We start from the raw sequence: 17,306 nt of genomic DNA on the forward strand, positions 1-17,306 counted from the left end.
GCGTTCCGCATTTTGGCGTTCATCCTTGCTGTTCATTCTAGAATTTGGTCTTGATTCAATTCAATCGTTTGAACTTGTCTGTATTATAGCCAATCTTTCTCCTTCAGTCAGCCCTCTGTTGACTGCTCTGAAGAATGCTTGTCTCATTTCCTTGCATGAGATAGCTGCATGATCTGGTGTAAAGACATGTGTATCATTGCTTAGACTATCACATTATCTATTCCTTAGCGCTCAAAACCTCCTTGACAACCTTGATAACCTCTGCAAACGCATCCTTTGGCGCAGCTACCACACCCTTGTTCTCCCTGAGTGTCCTTCCAAGGCCAAAGTCAAGAGGCTTGCCGTACGCATCGCTGACCTCACCACCTGCCTCCTGAACGAGGACCACACCGGCAGCGTGATCCCAGATCTTCTCTTGGTATGTCTTGCTGACTGGCAGTCTGAGGTACAAGTCACCGGCTCCACGGGCAATGGAGCAGTACTTGGCTTGCGAGTCCATGCGAACTGAAGGCTTGGTGATGCCGAGCTTTGATGCGATGGCAGCGTTGTCGCCTTGTGATGAGTGGCCGGCTTCTACAGATTCGCAGAATGTGGCTTGGGTGACATCTGAGAGGGGCTTCATCTTGATGGCCTTTGCTTCTGTGAGAGCACCCTTGCTCAGCGGTCGGCTTGTAGCACCCTGTCCCTTCACGGCACCGAACAGCACGCCCTTGCCCTCCTTGTCATCTGCGTCTTGTCCGGTAGTGGTGGTGAGGGGAGCCTGGTCGTCGACTGGGAGGTTGGGGCAGCCGATGACACCTACGGTAGGTACACCGTCTACGAGTAGACCCAAGCAGACAGCGTATTGTCCACCACGCAGGAATCCCTTTGTGCCGTCGATGGGGTCAAGTGCCCAGATCCTGCCCTTCCTGCCGCCCTCGCTGTTTCCCTGATCAAGCGCTGACAGCATAGCATCTGCGCTCTTGATGGGTCCACCAATCTTCTCTTCGGCAGAGCTGTCCTTTAGCTTCGCTGCTTGTACCAGATCCCAGACAAGATCACGGAGCGAGTCGTTCTTGCGCAGGTCGTTGGCATCCTCCTCGCCAACAACTTCGTCCTCAGGGAAAGCATGCTTTATCGATGCGATGATCAGGGCTTGCGCGCCGAAGTCGCCGATTGTGACAGGGGAGGAGTCGCTCTTGGATAGCGTGCCTTTGGAGTGGCTCGAGTAAACCGATTTTGTAAGGATGGACGCTCGCTGAACAGCCAGGAGAGCGATCTCCAATTCCTTCTCGTAGGCCATTGTGTGTATGCTTCGATTCGAATTCGTATACAAGTGTTGTGATGGATGAAGTGCGGTCGACGGGTAGATGTGGTGTTTCAGTTGAGAGAGACGAGCAACACTACGAGAAAGCAACGATGGGTTGAAGATGGAGATAGCCAGGATGACGAATGCTAGCAAGAAGAATCTTGATGGCGCAATTTGGGCGGGCATGGGCTAACACTAACAATCTTCAGCCCCTCGTTTCTTTGGTGGGGTTCTGCAGCCGGGTGGATTGACGCAACCCATCATCCATCAAGGGCTGGCCTGTGCGCTGCGGGCGGAGGTTACTGCTTTCGTCCTGGCCTGGACGCCATAGCAACAACACCAACGGCTTTCGACTCGTCTTGATGCACAGACATTCGAGACCGCTGTCTTGTCTTACGAAGCAGAAGTCTTGTCGTATCGTTTTCGACGCATGCATCCGAAGCTGAGCGGATAACCGAGCTGTGCATCCGACTTACGCGACAGTAAACAAAGATCGACACAAAGACATCCTCACCGACGCGCGCATCTCAGAATCAAACTCGGATTATTCCGCCCATAGATCCGCATCACAGCGCACTATCCTCACTCCGACAGAATGGCTTCGGCAGAGCAGCCCGCGCTTGCGACCACAAAGCGCAAGTTCCATAAGCTCCTCGACAACCTCACGGCAAGCAACTCGACTACTTCCCTCGCGAGCACTCTGCAAGAGTCGAATGCTTCTACCGCTTCGCTCTCGGCGCTTTCCGAGACAGGCAGCCCTGAACACCCGAGCAAGCGCCCGCGCAGCGCAAACCTGAGCATGGAGCGTCAGAGGGGTATATCCGAAGGTCAAGAGCGCATCCGACAGCTCAAGGAACAGCTCATGACCCCACGAAGAGAAGGCACCATCAAAGTTGTGGGCAAGACCTTGGTAACGCCAAAAACCTCAACCCCGAAAGCCTCTACGCCGCGCAAAGCACCAAACTTCCAGCCATATAGCCAAGACCACTTCCTCGAGAGACTGAAGACGTTTGCAGATGTGCGGAAGTGGACTACCAAGCCGGATGCCATCAACGAGGTTGAATGGGCAAAGCGGGGCTGGAGCTGCGATATCTGGAATACAGTGGCTTGCAAAGGTGGATGTGAAAATCGTGTTGCGGTCAAGTTGAGGCCAAAGCGTAAAGATGCTAACGGCAAGGAGCTCGAGATGAGCGAGGACCTGGCCTTTGATATCGACGAGGCTTTGGTAGACAGATACAAGGACCTCATCACCGAAGGACATGCGGATGACTGCTTGTGGAGGAAGCGCGGCTGTCAAGGTACGATAAAGTATGCGCGTGTAGTAGTCACACAACTAACAACATGAACAGAAGACATCTATCATATCCCTATCGCATCGCGGACGAAGAGCTCAGCTGAATTGCTGGATCGGTACCGCTTTCTCAAAGCCATATCCGCCGACCTTCCCCTCCTCGAACACATCACATACCCCGAACCATCCATACACCACATCCTTGAACGCATACCATCATCCTTCTTCACTTCAGCAGGCACCGAACCACCTCTGTCGCCCAGCGACATCGTGGCATTTGTCTTTGCCCTCTTTGGCTGGACCGGCGTCTCAGAATCCCGCATATCCCTCGCTGTATGCAACCACTGCTTCCAGCGCCTGGGTCTCTGGCTCTCCTCCGCCACGCGCCTCAAGGAAATGAGCAAGAAACTAGACGTGCCCATTGAAAGTCTGCGCCTCAACCTTCTCGAATCCCACCGCGAACACTGCCCCTGGAAGAACCCAGATGTCCAAGCAAACTCAAAAGACGGTCCTATCGCCAACATGCCCGCCTGGCAAACCCTCGAATTCATGCTACTCGGTCGTAACAGAGATATTGCCGCCGGTATTCACTCCCCACTTAAACAAACACCTAGAAAGCAACATGCTAGGAACAACGATAGCATCGATGTGGGCAGTGAGCTCGAGTATCCGCGTGGCAGTATGGATAGCGTCGAGAGACCCAAAGACCACGACGACGATGAAGATGGTGGTCTGCGCGAGAAGTGGAGTAAGCTCAAGGCGAAATTGAAGCGCAGTGCCAGTAAGAAGAGTTTGAAGAGTACGAAGAGTGGGAAGAGCACCAAGAGCGGGAAAAGTGTTATGACAAAGGCTGACAAGGAGAAGTCTTAGGCAGGCTTTCTTCGGAGTCGGTATCGTCTTGGATGAACGGTGTTGTCGGGTTATCTTCTTATTTCTCTAGGTATGATTTATGGGACACAATATTTTGTCGCTGGGCGCCTCTACGGTTGTATTGATATACCCTTGTAATGAAAACTATTGGAGGTAGTGATTCGAGAGATGTGCATCATGAGACCAGCGAGATAACAAGGTGTTGAACTATTGCATCATGACATTCACACGTAGGTATGCGTGATAGACTAAGCAGCTATGCTCCAGATGATAAATAAAAATAACAAAACGCCAACCCAGATGCAGACCATAGATCATGGGCAAAAGCCGAAAGTGTCCCAGTGACTTTTGAGGGATGATGACGCCTAGGCACCCTCTTCCATTTTCACGTCCTCCTCATCGACTTTCGCAACTCCCTCTTCCTCTTCAGCCACCATGGCCTCAGTGGCTTGCTCGCCATCACTGACACCGTCTTCAGCCGCTTCCTCAGCTTCGAGGGCCTTCTGCTCCGCCTTGGCCTTGTCCGCAACGTGGTTGATGATCTCGGTATCCTTCTCATTGAACAATCTAAGCAGCATGGCCTTGCGGTCGTCCTTGTCGACCATGAGGTTGGCGCTGCCGGGATGTCTCCAGAGTGGCAGTACCATGCGGAATGGGATGCCCTGCTCTTCATCCTTCTCAACACGGATAAAGCAGCAACCGACGTCCATTGGCTGGAGCTGCTCGCCGACCTCACCCAGACCGGTGTCGCCCTCCTTTGGCAGCTTGGGGAACATCTCTCGGATGAGTTGGTGCAACGTCTCCTTCTTCTCCAGCTTGACTATCCGCTTCTTAGCCCATGGCTCAAGGATACGGATACCCTCATTCTGCAGCCTCCATGGCGCTTGAGTACGATCCTGGTCCTTGATCTTGTGCGAAACGAACATCACAACACCGCAATGAATGAACTTCATGCCACGGTCCTTGTTCAGCGAAAGAATGGTCTTTGCGAGGTCGGAGGTGTAGTAAATCTTGTTGAGGGAAAGACCTTCCTTGTTCTTGACCATGAAGCGGTCGCGTGGGAAGCGATCGTCGATGCCGAAGAAGTCCATGATGTTGGCGATAGTTGGGTCATCAGAGGGAAGGTACTCAAAGTACTCCTTGGCTTGGGACTGGTTCTCTGGCTTCAAACGGGCAGCCAAGCCGTTGGTTGCGGGTTTGGCGTCTGGTGTTGCTGCTGCTTCCTCGGTCTTGGCCTTCTTGGGCGCTTCAGCGTCTTCAGACTCCTCCAGCTTACGCTTCAACGGAGCCGCATCAGAGGCATCCGCAGACTCTCCTTTAGTAGCATCTGCCTCGACCACATTGCCATCAGGGGTTGGGATCGAGGAGTCGGTAGTCGTCTCAGCAATGTCGTGTGACCTTTGGGCCTTGGCTGCGTTCTCTGGGTTCTGTACTTGCGCAATCTTGATGTCGTCCAGCTTCTCAAGAATGGCAATGAAGAAACCGCCAGTGTCTTGCAAATGTGGGTAGACACGGATGCAGTGTTCGAGAGGGATGCGCTCCTCTTCAGACGTTGGCACAGGCGGGAAACATCCGGGAGTGACCTTGGTGGAGAACTGGCGTTCTGGCTCCTCGGTCTCGTACTTGGCCCTTGCCTTCTGGTATGCCTCCCAGTTGGTGAACATATGAGCAGTCTTCTCTCCTGCAGCGGTTACTGAGGATGTGTCGAGCACCTTCCACGAGTTGAGGCCCGGCTTTCGCTTTAGGTTTGGCAGATGATCTGAGCAGTCTACTAGTCGGACCTTGGAGTTTCCTCCGCAAGCCTCAATAGCTGCTGCAACGACAGCTTCGTTCTCGACAGGGTTCAGACTGCAAGTAGAGTAAACCATACGGCCACCCTTCTTCAGCATCTGGAGACCTCGGAACAGGATGCGTAGCTGGAGACCATGTAGGCCAAGACCATCCCTGGGGCTCCACTTCTGCCATACGTTCGGGTTCTTACGGGCTGTGCCGTCACCAGAGCAGGGCACATCAGCCAATATCCTGTCGTACTTCAGGTACTGCTTCTTGTTGCCGTCGCTGGGTAGTTCGATCGAAGGGAAAATTGAGGCGTCGTGTTGCGTGACAATGAGGTTGGGGAAGTTGAGACGTTTGACTTGGTGGACCAACATGCCGGCACGCTTGTAGTCAGAGTCGTTCGCAATGAGGAGACCTGTTGAACGTCCGCCGTCGCTGTAGTCACCGTCTTGGGTAAGGTCAACGGACTCGCCGTTCGCTACCCGCTGTACGCGCTCCTCTTCGTCGCCGTGGATCATCTCAGCCAACTGCGCCGACTTGCTTCCCGGTGCTGCGCACATATCGAGGACCACCATTCCTGGCTTCACATCGAGGAAATGTGGCGGGATCATGCTGACAACTTCCTGTCTGCTGATGTTTCCTGATGCCGCTTCGGCGACGAGGAATTTCTGGAAATCGGCAAAGGGCGCATGTCGTCGAATGACCTTCTTGTGCGTCTTCATGTGCCACACGAGCTCGTCAGGGAAGGCCTCCACAGCCTCGGGAGGCGACACTGGCTTGCCTTCGAAGCGCGTGGATGCGATGGCGGGGACATAGCGCTGCTTAAAGATTTCGCGCACTGCGAGAGCATCGGACTTGGTGCCAGTAAAGCGGAAACTATTGGGCAGGTCGGTTTGGAGCGCCTTCCACATCTCCTCGAACTCTGCTTCTTCCAAGAAGCCTCCCATTTTGTAGTAGCTCTCGAAGAGCTCATTCTTGCGCTCGATGGTGGACCATGGCTCTGAGCGAGTATCGCGTCCTCCACCACCACCGCCACCGCCGCGACCTTTACCCTTGCCGCGAAATGCTTTGCGACCACCGCCCTATGCAAAGTCAGTGGGCGTTGTACATGTGTGGCGCATGCAGTGTCTACTCACGCGACCTCCACCTCGTCCCATTGCTGCGAGTAGGTATATGTAAAACTTGAAATTTGTAAACCTGCAGCAGCTGTCGCAAGTTGGTAGCTCTCAGGAAAATGTCGATAGCTTCGACGAGCGGGCCAATAGAGCGGGGCATTAGCGCTGCGTTCTGTCTTGGCGGCGCACTAGCGCCCGCACATGAATTTCGTGCTGGCCAGCCGAACTTTGTTCCTCCAGCTTCCGACAACAACAAGGATACTAACCACCAGCAAAATGGCCCGCTCATCGTGAGTATACCGCTGTGTCAATTCATTGCAGTCGTGCTAATTCATCCAGCGTCCCCACCCAGAATGACATCGCTGTCCCCGAGTCGGTGCTCAAGAAGCAGAAGGCCCACCAGAAGACCAGCGACTCTCAGGCCGCTGAGTTGAAGAAGAAGCGTGAGGTATAACAGTCTCCCAGAACCTGCGCAAGCAGATAGGAGTATCACAGTTGGCTAAGATTTCTTAGGCCAGCAAGCAGAAGCGCGAGGTCATCAAGGAGCGCGCCGCCAAGTACACCCAGGAGTACGCAAAGGCCCAGCGCGATGTCATCGAGGCCAAGCGTGCCGCGAAGCGCGACAACTCTCTCTTCGTCCCCGCTGAGTCCCGCCTTGCCTTTGTTGTCCGTATCAAGGGGTATGTCAAATTTTTCAAGGCGGTTCAAAATCCATTCTAACTCGCGTAGTATCAACAAGATCGACCCCAAGAAGCGCAAGACCCTCCAGCTCCTCCGTCTTCTCCAGATCAACAACGGTGTCTTCGTCCGCCTCACCAAGGCCACCAGCGAGATGCTGAAGATCGTCGAGCCTTTCGTCGCTTACGGATACCCCAACTTGAAGACCGTCCGCGAGCTTGTCTACAAGCGCGGTTACGGAAAGGTCAACAAGCAGCGCCTGCCGATCACCGACAACGAGCTCATCGAGGCCAACCTCGGCAAGTTCGGTATCACCTGCATTGAGGACATCATCCACGAGATCTACACCGTCGGCCCCAACTTCAAGGCCGTCTCCAACTTCCTCTGGCCCTTCAAGCTCTCTTCCCCCACTGGCGGTTTCCGTACCCGCAAGTTCAAGCACTTCATCGAGGGTGGTGACCTTGGTAACCGCGAGGAGTTCATCAACCAGCTCGTCAGGCAGATGAACTAAGCTGTTGTGCTTTTGTTCAATGGGTGGAGTAACGGTTAGCTTCAAAACGATACCATGAAGATCACGACTACTGGTCGCCCACTCCTCGACAGAGGATGGAGGGCAGGCCGAGCCACATGCTCTGGTTAGCTTAGACAATCTTCTGCACATCAGCTGGAGGAAGAATTCAAAAAGTTCATTCCACTTTGTCCCCTGCAATCCATGCCGATAATGAGTGAATGTATGCACTTGACTATTTATATCAGTATCCCATGTCAAAATCATCGTCTTTCTCCACCTTGATTAAATCCTCCTGACTCCTACATCTCAAATGCCAAAGCTCCCGCAAGCGATCTAGACTTAGGCGCTCTACTCGCCATTCAGACATACGTTGTTCATCTGCATCAGGGGCCCGACGTGAGAAGATACGCTTAAGTGACAAGGGATTTGGTCCGTAGTGAACGACCAGGTAGAGACACATTGCTGTTTTGGTGGATTCGAGAGCTTCTCGACAAGGTTTGATGAATATAGTTTCGCCTTAGTGAAGTGTGGTATTGTGGTTTTGAATGGACAGCAGTAATTTGATGTAATGAGCGTGTATGAAGCGGATGGAGTGTTGTGGATTACACCATGGAAGGTGCAGATCCAAGATTATACGTGAATGGGTGAGTCAACCGCATGCCCTGATGATATCGGGCCCAAGCTGAGCTGACTTATTCTCAACATGGATGGAATACTATGTCAACTAGGAGATCGAACGATTCTGCGCGACATGGGTTCAAATGGAAGGGATGGGGATGGATTGGAAGGGCTTATGGTTTGGGCGCAGGACAAGGGTAGCCTGGAGAGAACAAAGCCCTATGGATAGAGTTTCTTTGATACCCGCGCATCTCCGGTCAGGTGAGGCTGCAAGCAGCATCGTAAGTATATTCGCCGACGATTACGTGAATAGTAGTTCTGGATCGAGTGGAAGTCATATTGTGTATTGAATCGTCTGTCGGTGTCGTTGTGGTGAATATTGAATTGGGCGTGAGCAGAAGAGGGGAAGGAAACATCACTCTCTCATGCTTCGGGAAAGGTATGGCTAAAGCTTTTCGTTGAGATCAGTGTGCGATTAGTATTGATTCCAATGGAGAGTATAGGAAGAAGTAATCGTATGGACACAATCGCGGACTCGCACCCTCAAACCTGTGACTAGAACCTTGAATTTGAGCACAGGTAACGACTGCATTGGAATCGCTCACAGAATATACTCTTCTTCGAGCACAAGACGTCTATCATACAATATACAGAGATCCGTCGATGTCTTTTGATAAAGACTAGGTATCCATCGGAGACCGCCGCCTTCCGCTTAGGTAGGGCGCCCTATCATACCCCACGACGCTGCCCCCACACTTCCGGCTGCGCCGCAAAGTGGCAAAGGCAGCTACCTGGTATCCTTTTACTCGATTACATCAAGTCAGATACATCGTACACATGGTGGCGGTACTTTTCCTCCATGTTCATCAATCGTCGCAAGCATACACCAAGAGCGGTGCCGGTAGCTATAACACCTGCTTTCACATACCCGTACCGCCAGTACCTCCAGGTCCGAAGAAGAATCCGTCGAAAAGGTCCAATCCATTACCCTAGAAAGTTTCGTTAGCATATTGTCTCTCATATGTTGAGACAGCAACTTACATCACTCCAATCATGTGTCCCATCACCAAAGCCCATTCCGAACCCAATCCCTATGTCTTGTACTCCACCGCTGCCTGCATCTGTCCCGCTACTTGCACCCTGCACGGGGAAGCTATCCAAGAAATCCAAGTCTGAGAAACCTAGATCGGGATAACTGGACGTGACATTCTGCGCAAAGCTGTTGTAAGGCACCTGGTTGCTAATCTGGTATGGTGAGGGCATGGGTGGGTTGGCAGGTGGTGTGGTGGAGAAGGCGTTTTGTTGGTTCGGGCTAGTCATATTTGGACTTGCAGCGAAGAAGCTGTTCTGTTGTTGGTGGGTACTGCGGAGTTGTGGGGAAATTTTCAAGTCGGCTGTGAAGGGCTGCATTTGTTGTTCGGTTTTCATTGGTGCAGGAGGGGGCCGCATGGCGTTGACCTGGTTGCTCACGCGGCTGAAAGACCGTTTGTCTGTCTCGTCATCTGAGAAAAGATCCTTGAGGTTCATGTCGAAGCGTGGCACTGGTCGACGCTGTTGCTGCTGCTGCTGCTGTTGGTGGCTAAAGAAGCCGCCTGTATTCCTTGCTCCATAACCTTGCATTTCAGTATCTGACCTGGCATCGGTATCGGCTGCAGATCTGTATGCAGTGGTCGGTGAAGTCTGTGTTGGGTACTGCTGTGCTTGCGGGAGTGACCGCAGAGCCTGAGGTCCAAAGCCTGTCGTGGACATGCACATCTGAATGGTGGCTTTACTCATCCGATCGAATGCGTCGCGGCATGCTTCTGCTGGCGGACACTTGTCGACGAGGTCACCCAGTACGGATGTTGCGGCAAGGACGGTAAAGTCGACGTCGTCAAGGGACTGCATTAGTTAGATTTTCATATTACACCAGTTACGTGAAGCCACGGTTATACAACAGGGTCGAATATACATACCAATAAACTGCGTACGTGGACGCTATGCCACACTGCATAGAGGAATGAGATGCCTGCGCATGTTAGCGCTGTTGAGTTCCGGTGAAGATTTAACTTACCAGCCATGAAAAGGTGATGGGTTGCGAGGAAGGTGTAGTTGACAAGGTGCACGCGATGCAGTTGTCGGTACAGCTTCAGAACCTTCTGGCCAGCTTCGGCTACCTTGAGGAAAACCAGGTCTTCGTCTTCACGTTCCTCAAGATTACTCATTGAGGGGCTTCCCATATCGGAGCCAGTGTTGCCCAGTTCTTCTTGCAGACCAGAGGGGACGACCAGACTCTGCCGGTACAGCATGATCAATGCTTGCCAATAATTGAGCTCTAGGAACAGCGGTGAAAACTGCACACCAGCGTCCATCTGTGTTGGCGCCGAGTCTTTCCATTCCAGTAATCGCCTGTCGATGTCCACGCGCCATGCGCGGAAAGACTCAAAATTGATCAGGAAGGGTGAAGGCAATTTTGTGTGCATAAACTCATTGCTTCGGTTTGCACCGCTTGCTCTTGCCTGCTGTGCCTGCCGGTGCTGTAGGACTTGCAGAATTTCAGACTGCAGTAGTCTCAGCCGGAAGTAGTGATGGGCTACAATCTTGTACGTGGGCTTTTCCTGGTGCACTGGCGGTTCCAGGAATCCTTCTTTGGTGATATAGCGATCATCGAGAAGCGAAGGAAACTCGGTAGTCACAATCTGGTCTGTGATACCCTATTTGCCTGTTAGTCTTTCCGAGTATTCTATATCACGATTGAGCTCTTGGCAAAATTGCCGTAGCATACATGCGGGATCGTCACCAACATGATCGGTAGCACCATACGAGAATGGAGACTGTACTTACAAAAGGTCTGCCAACACACGTGCTTACTAGCCGGTCCAGCGAGTAGACACACCACCACAGGCGTCTCCGCAGGTCCCTGACCCACTGTCTGCGACCTCTTTCCTTGGCGTCTATTTTGGAAGGGTTCCCACCGCTGGCAGCTGTCGTATTCCCGTTGCCTTCGGACTTGAAGAACGTGGTTCCGGCGGTTTGGTCTTCCGCACCCGCCCCGTCGATACCCACACCGTCCTCGTAATGCAACCCTAGGTCCACTCCAAGACGGACGGCAACACCGACAATGTACCACAAGCCAGGGGCGACGGGTCTCAGCAGAGCAAACCCTGCGAGCAGTAGCACAGCTTGTAGTTCTTCAAGGCCGCCGCCGAAGCCGTCGGGACGGTCCGCAGCGGGTGAGGAACCCAGGAAGTTCTCCAGATGCACGATTGCGGACGCATGGTACTCCTCGGGCTGATGCTGGTGGCCTGCAAGTCGCCGCTTCTTGCTGCTGGGTGGTGATGACCGTGACTTTGTTGGTGAGCGGCCATGATCCGACGTCGGCGAGCCCTCAGAGTCGGAGCTGCCCAAGATGATGCCAGCGCCTATGGCAAACACAATGTTGAGCATGTATGACTCTCGTGAAGTACGATGCCGTTCACCCGAAGCGTACACACGCTCAAACATTACCATGAACTCGCCCCGATGCAAGATTGGGATTTGTGGGTTTGCGTGCTCAAAGTACAGCTCAACAAGGCGCGAACCAAGCTCCCGGTCCGGGAAGGGCGCCTGCCTTATGGTGGGTTTGGTCTGGAGTCCAAAGAAGGAGTCGCGCATCGAGGTGCCGCTGTCCACGACATTGGTCGCCGCTTTGGCTCCCCGATTGCTCCCGCGCTCAGAAGAAGAGCCGGATACAGAGCTCTTGACGGCAGCAAACACTACGCGTGCAAAGGATATGCCAGATGTTGAGCCCAGATATCTCGGGTCACTGGCGCCTTGCACCGAGACCATGCCAATGTTTGACACGAGCTTGGTAAGCTTCTCGCGATCGTACTTGTCGCTCTCCTCCTTGGCCTGGGCGGCGGTGGGGTTGATGTTGCCATTGCGAGGCGGCGGTGCGGCGGATATGGGTCGTGGTGTGACGGAGCCGCCATTGGACACAAAGGCTGGATTGAAGTCTTCGGCGTCCTGGAAGGGGATGGAATTCTCCCGCAGGAGGTTTTCGAGGTATGCGATTCGGGTTTCGCAGTAGAAGACATAGCTGTTGCACTGGTCAGTCCTGTGCCGAGGCGACTCGCGACAGCTCCCCTCCAAACTTCATACCTGCGCGGAATCTCACGCTTGGTGATGGGATCGTAGCCCACACACTTAACGCCGGCCTTGTCGCAGGAGGCGCACGAGGGCAGGCGCTGGTCGCATCGGTTCTTGCGCAGTCGGCAGCGGTTGCAGGCGCTCACGTTGCGGAAGGAGCTCGACGACGAGGGCGCGGCGGGCGATGTAGGCTTCGCGGTCGACACGGACGAGTCCGAAGGCGAGGCTTTGTCCCCGTCATGAGACGACTCGTCCAAAGAGCGCTTGAGGCCGCTCATCAGGGCGCATGGCAAGAAAGTCGGGCAGGGTTCGGGCTAGTGAAGCTCGCGCACGTAAGGCGTCTATTCTCCGAAGCAGCTCTGAAGAGCTCAGGACGGGTGGCCGACAATCTTCTTACTCCCCCCGCACTCTGAATTAAGGCGTCAGCAACCGCAACAGGCGACGTAGATAGGGCTGTGGGATGCGATTGCACGAGGAGCATGTCTTCCATGATCCCCAACGCAGCCGAAAGTCGCTGCTCGCCCGCTCGTGGATGGCTAGCAGGTCGGCTACGGGCCTTATCTCTACAGCGTAAGATAGGCGTGGGCGGAGTGTGGGTGCTGCTGCTGCACGTCATGCTCGCCATGTGGGCGGACTTTTACTCTGCTAAGTATGTAGTATGGGGTGCATTCACAGTCAATATGAACAGCATGTCCTGCTCACTTCTTCCTCGCTCTCGCGTTTTGGCCCTGCAATCACGACAACGCCTGCGCAAACGGCTGTCGTGCTGATTACATACCAGCTGCAACATGACTAGACTGCCTCGGCTTCGGCAAGCATCCGTCGCCATCCTTCGATACCAACAACCACAAGCGGTACATGGGACATTCGTCACCACGCAGTGATCCATATGCCGAACATGACCTCGTGATGTATCGTTTCATGGTAAAAGCCGGAATGCAAGGCGTCCTAATCCACGTCTTGGCCCGTCACTGACTCGCGATGCCCGTTGCTCCACCACGTGCATGAGGCACACCGATCCAAGCACGTGTAGAAGCAAAAAGGAAGCATCCGTAACATACAAGGGACCACATCGGCAATGCATACCATTACACCTGTTTTGCGGCATCCGGGTAATGCGGTCTCTATCCTGGGTCCCGACAAGCATCAAACTCACCGCTGCAGTCTTGCTCTGACTCAATACCAGCTAATGCACTCCTCACAACGCACATGGCAAAACAAACTTCTTTTGTGGGATCGTGTGTTTGAGAAATCATCCAAGTCATGAATTTGTGCTCGGGCACCCTAATCTAACATACAATGTAGCAAGGAAACTAATAACTACTGGGGTATTCTGTTCTTGAACAAACGCCGGCTCGTGGACGACCATTGCTGGTCTCCGATACAATCGAGCTTTCCCTTCTAATAAATAATGACCAAAGTCTTGTCCCAAAATGCCGCCCTGTAAACAATGTCGCTAAATCGCACCCATAATGATGCGCCGGCGGGTGATGAACTCATCTCATCCCGCAAAAAGTGTCTCTATAATCCGAAATTATGTTGTGAAAGGAAAGGTCGCTGCCAGCGCGTCGACGCCAGGCAGGTGGTCTGTGCCGAATCCTGCAAGTCGAGATGCGTCGTTACTGTTTTTGGTCGTGATTGCGTGTATCTATTTTGAGAGGACGATTTCGATTTCGTCCGGGGTGAGAGTGATGACAGACTCTGCGTCAGAGTCGGAGTCGATGAGAGCCTCTTCGTCTTCTTGTGCAGTGAAGGCCGATCGCTTGCTCTCCTGGAGAGCAAATCCAGGCAGCCAGCCAAGAAGAGCAACAGCGGCGATAGTCCACCATGCAAGGCCAGACATGTGGAGCGAGGTGCCCAAGCTGTCCACGGCACCTGATACGGTAGGACCAAAGCCGCGGGAGATGCTAGCAGAAGACATTGCAACTCCGTTCAGCGTGCCGAGGACCTTCTTGGATGGAGATGAGTTTGCGAGGATGATGGCCAGGGATGGGTAGGAGAGCGACTGGAAGGTAACCTTGGCGATGAGCAGAGCTGCGAGTCCGGGAATGCGCAGGCTTTCAGGAAGGACAGCCAGGTAAGGGGCAAGGAGGTAGAGAACCGGGTAGCAGGCTAGAGTAATCCAGAAAGTGCGAAGGCTGCCGAGCTTCTTGCTGACCCATGGGAACAAGATGACCTGAGCGAACATCTGGAGGAAACCTTGCGCAGCGAGGAATGCTCCAGTGGTTTGGGTTGACCACCCGAAGCCACCCTCGAAGCGGAATGGGAGGTGCTGGGAACCCTTGGCTGGTACATCCTTGGACATGAGAATTGGGAGGAGTTGCTCGAGAGAGATGGTGTGGAAAGCGAGAATGCCGTAGCACACCACATTCAGAATCACTTGCTTGGTGAATGCTTGTCGGAAGGTTGGCGCTGGTGCAAGCTGCTTGTCCAATTCGAACTCAGGTACCTCTGAAATGGAAGTTCGCGTGCTGCACAGGGTAGGCGAGCTGTCAGTGCTTCGGTAGGCCTGCACGTTGTGGTCATGGTCGCTGAGCATCGATCGCATCTCGTCAAGCGAAGCATCCTTGTCGTCGAATGTTGCCTCTGCCTCTCGCTTCCAAACTTTGCGCAGGAGCCATTGCCCCGCTTCGCGTCCCCTATCCTGGTCGTATTTGCGGTCCTCGTGCGTCTCTTCCAAGAAGAGGATGCCGACGGTAAGGCCAAGAACCACGAATCCAGTGCAGACCAGGTTTGGAAGAAGAAACGGGTACGTCTCAAAGATGGTGTCCTGGAAAAACGGCATTACGTTGGCGGGACGAGCGAGCAAGCCGCCAAGCGCTCCGCCAATGATGGTGCTACAAAAAGCGGTCAGCATGGACAATTCGGAACGTGTTCGGTAATTTCTTACCCAAGGCACCAAACAAAAGGCATGATGGAATAAGCGCGCGCTATCAAAAGTCAGTCTCGCGCGGCGTATAATTAGAGTTATGGCAAAACTCACGCTGATGTCGCTCATCCGTTACAAGCTCAGCGACGGTGGTCTGGAGAACGCCGATGTTCCTGCATATAAGGTTAGCGAGGCTCGTACGCTAGATCACACTATGACCTCACCCGTTGAGCAAACCCCCGAGAGCCCGCGCGATCAATGCCATTGGTAGGCTCTGAGAGAAGCCGAACAGCAACATGCTCAGCCCCGTACCAAAAAGACCTCCTAAGAGCACCTTCTTCCGTCCTACCCGGTCACTAAGTCGGCCCCAAAAAATGCCACTGATGCACTCCATGAATGCGAAAGAGGAGGTGACCATGCCGGTGTACATGGAGATCTGGGCGGTGCTTTGTCCGGTCATGAATGATTCGACCATGAAGTAGGCGTACGGAAATATCGACATGAAAGCGATTGGTTCGCATATCCGGCATAACGCTGCTGTCGTTAGTAACGGCTACGAGCCATCAACTGTGTGATGCTCACCAAGTACGGCCATTTGTCGAGTTGGGAATGGTGTTCTGTCGCTGCCCGCGGCAGCTGCCACGCCATACCGAGCCATGGTGGTAGTATGGAAGTCGAATGTGAAGGTCGAGTGTGTAGGTGTGCAGGTAGTCGAAGAGGAATGTCAAGCACTATGACTGAATGTGGTAGATGTCAAGTAGAGTGTGAGTCGATTGAGACAAATAAGACATGTGCGAGTTTGCGACAGATTAGTACCTCCAGGGCTCAGAGGTCAGAGTCAGTTTGCAAAGGACGCGAGCGTCACAAGGTATATAAGGAGCAGCAAGATTTAAGTGGCGTCCTCAAAACGGATAGACCGCTGGGATGAGCAAGGATTGTGGCGGCGGGGAAGAAACGGAGAACAAGCGGTGATGCCAGTGGGTATGGATACGTAGTGTGGGCGGATAGGGACAGCGGAGGGACCAGCAAATGTAAAATGAGTAGCGGATCCGTGATGCCATCGTTGCTACGAAACAGCCCACCGTCTGTCGATAAGCGACCGGAATGTGCAGTGCTGGCAGCCGAGCTGTACCTAGCTCTGTTTTTTGTGACTCCATGTCACCGGACGGGCTCTGTGTGAGCATGCGAAAGCGAATGCAAACCCCTGAGAGTGGGCCAGGGCTGGGCTGGGGAAGCTTTCTGCTCATCGAACAAACCGGTCCGGGTTGGGCGGAATCCATGACATTGGACGAGCTAGAAGGAACCGAGTAAGGCGGACCAGGGAGAGTTGCAAGAGCGTTGGACGTGGCTCGTAAGAGGAACAGGATCAACAGAGCAACCCGACTCCCCGGGACCCAAATCCTCGGCGCTAGGAGCCCGCATGCTTCTACCGACATTCACAGGCACTAGCGCCCTGATTCGAGCCACAGCAGGGGAGACCCTGTCGCTCTGTGAACGACATGCCGGCCGTAGCTGGCCGTGTCCTCATTCCTAAACGGACAGAGCGGCCCAGTGGCCGGTGCCCCGCCGACAAATAGGACGCCGTGCCGGCTATGGTGTAGAACACAAGGCGATGCTAATTTTCGCAGCGCCCAGTTCAGGGGCACCAGAACACCGCCGCGGTCAGACTTTTGACATGAGGCGAGTCAGAAGATTCGCCGCAGAATTTCGAGAAGCAGCTCGGACCACGATGCTGGGGCCCTCGCTATGGCCCTCGCTGTCATTGATGATGAGCAGCATCTGTCATGGCATCATACCTTGATTGCTCCGACAAACCCCCAAAAAATAGCGGTGTACCGTATGCCATTGGGTAACTGCACAACAACCGGTCACGCGGCAGTCTGCATTAGACGGAGTCGCTTTGTTGCAATACATGACGATCCGGGTTGTCGTCAGCGCCACAAGGCACGAGTCGTATCGCTTGAGTGGCCGAGCAGGACGACACAGCGCGTTTCGTGTCCCTCAGATCGCAACCTGGCACACTAAGGCGTGCGGCGATTTCATTTGCTGCCCCAGGTATCATCTCTTTGCACCCCTGTCCGGTCAGCGTGGTTTCGAAGCTTCCCACAGCTGCGCATTGGGCCCAACCGGGTCGCAGGACGTGGCTTGGTGCTTGCATCTGTCATTGCTGGTCACACATCGTG

The 17,306-nt window shown here is 53.8% G+C and overlaps 8 protein-coding genes across 8 annotated transcripts; 3 read left to right on the top strand and 5 right to left on the bottom strand.

The window, feature by feature from the left end:
- Positions 1 to 55: 55 nt before the first annotated feature.
- Positions 56 to 1,525, bottom strand: CC77DRAFT_1024668 (3(2),5-bisphosphate nucleotidase HAL2). The gene has a single exon (XM_018525922.1). It carries the CDS (start codon positions 1,472 to 1,474, stop codon positions 218 to 220), a length of 1,257 nt encoding a protein of 418 aa, XP_018381145.1. The 5' UTR covers positions 1,475 to 1,525; the 3' UTR covers positions 56 to 217.
- A 358-nt stretch (positions 1,526 to 1,883) lies between these two features.
- On the top strand, positions 1,884 to 3,449 carry CC77DRAFT_945897 (zf-C3HC-domain-containing protein; the record flags this gene model as incomplete). The annotated part of the gene is made up of 2 exons (XM_018535049.1): positions 1,884 to 2,580; positions 2,716 to 3,449. The coding sequence occupies 2 exons, from the start codon at positions 1,884 to 1,886 to the stop codon at positions 3,447 to 3,449; spliced, it is 1,431 nt and encodes a 476-aa protein (XP_018381146.1).
- Positions 3,450 to 3,590: 141 nt separating this feature from the next.
- Positions 3,591 to 6,447, bottom strand: CC77DRAFT_998680 (cytosine-5--methyltransferase NCL1). Its single transcript, XM_018536539.1, has 2 exons — positions 6,362 to 6,447; positions 3,591 to 6,307 (listed from the first exon to the last, which is right to left on the bottom strand). The coding sequence occupies exons 1-2, from the start codon at positions 6,380 to 6,382 to the stop codon at positions 3,815 to 3,817; spliced, it is 2,514 nt and encodes an 837-aa protein (XP_018381147.1). The 5' UTR covers positions 6,383 to 6,447; the 3' UTR covers positions 3,591 to 3,814.
- A 169-nt stretch (positions 6,448 to 6,616) lies between these two features.
- On the top strand, positions 6,617 to 7,616 carry CC77DRAFT_1098882 (60S ribosomal protein L7; the record flags this gene model as incomplete). The annotated part of the gene is made up of 4 exons (XM_018529969.1): positions 6,617 to 6,630; positions 6,680 to 6,788; positions 6,854 to 7,020; positions 7,070 to 7,616. The coding sequence occupies 4 exons, from the start codon at positions 6,617 to 6,619 to the stop codon at positions 7,527 to 7,529; spliced, it is 750 nt and encodes a 249-aa protein (XP_018381148.1). The 3' UTR covers positions 7,530 to 7,616.
- A 1,292-nt stretch (positions 7,617 to 8,908) lies between these two features.
- Positions 8,909 to 12,632, bottom strand: CC77DRAFT_435193 (hypothetical protein). Its single transcript, XM_018531666.1, has 5 exons — positions 12,267 to 12,632; positions 10,971 to 12,204; positions 10,201 to 10,840; positions 10,103 to 10,155; positions 8,909 to 10,028 (listed from the first exon to the last, which is right to left on the bottom strand). The coding sequence occupies exons 1-5, from the start codon at positions 12,530 to 12,532 to the stop codon at positions 9,165 to 9,167; spliced, it is 3,057 nt and encodes a 1,018-aa protein (XP_018381149.1). The 5' UTR covers positions 12,533 to 12,632; the 3' UTR covers positions 8,909 to 9,164.
- CC77DRAFT_435182 (hypothetical protein) lies at positions 12,633 to 13,113 on the top strand. The gene has a single exon (XM_018531665.1). The coding sequence runs from the start codon at positions 12,734 to 12,736 to the stop codon at positions 13,022 to 13,024; it is 291 nt and encodes a 96-aa protein (XP_018381150.1). The 5' UTR covers positions 12,633 to 12,733; the 3' UTR covers positions 13,025 to 13,113.
- Positions 13,114 to 13,665: 552 nt separating this feature from the next.
- Positions 13,666 to 15,903, bottom strand: CC77DRAFT_435378 (MFS general substrate transporter). Its single transcript, XM_018531667.1, has 5 exons — positions 15,706 to 15,903; positions 15,348 to 15,657; positions 15,238 to 15,296; positions 15,145 to 15,184; positions 13,666 to 15,091 (listed from the first exon to the last, which is right to left on the bottom strand). Exons 1-5 carry the CDS (start codon positions 15,779 to 15,781, stop codon positions 13,903 to 13,905), a joined length of 1,674 nt encoding a protein of 557 aa, XP_018381151.1. The 5' UTR covers positions 15,782 to 15,903; the 3' UTR covers positions 13,666 to 13,902.
- Positions 15,676 to 16,662, bottom strand: CC77DRAFT_435485 (hypothetical protein). Its single transcript, XM_018531668.1, has one exon. The coding sequence runs from the start codon at positions 16,557 to 16,559 to the stop codon at positions 16,026 to 16,028; it is 534 nt and encodes a 177-aa protein (XP_018381152.1). The 5' UTR covers positions 16,560 to 16,662; the 3' UTR covers positions 15,676 to 16,025.
- Between the last annotated feature and the right edge of the window lie 644 nt (positions 16,663 to 17,306).

Source organism: Alternaria alternata, assembly GCF_001642055.1.
Source record: "Alternaria alternata strain SRC1lrK2f unplaced genomic scaffold CC77scaffold_24, whole genome shotgun sequence".
NCBI classification, from domain to species: Eukaryota; Fungi; Ascomycota; class Dothideomycetes; order Pleosporales; family Pleosporaceae; genus Alternaria; species Alternaria alternata.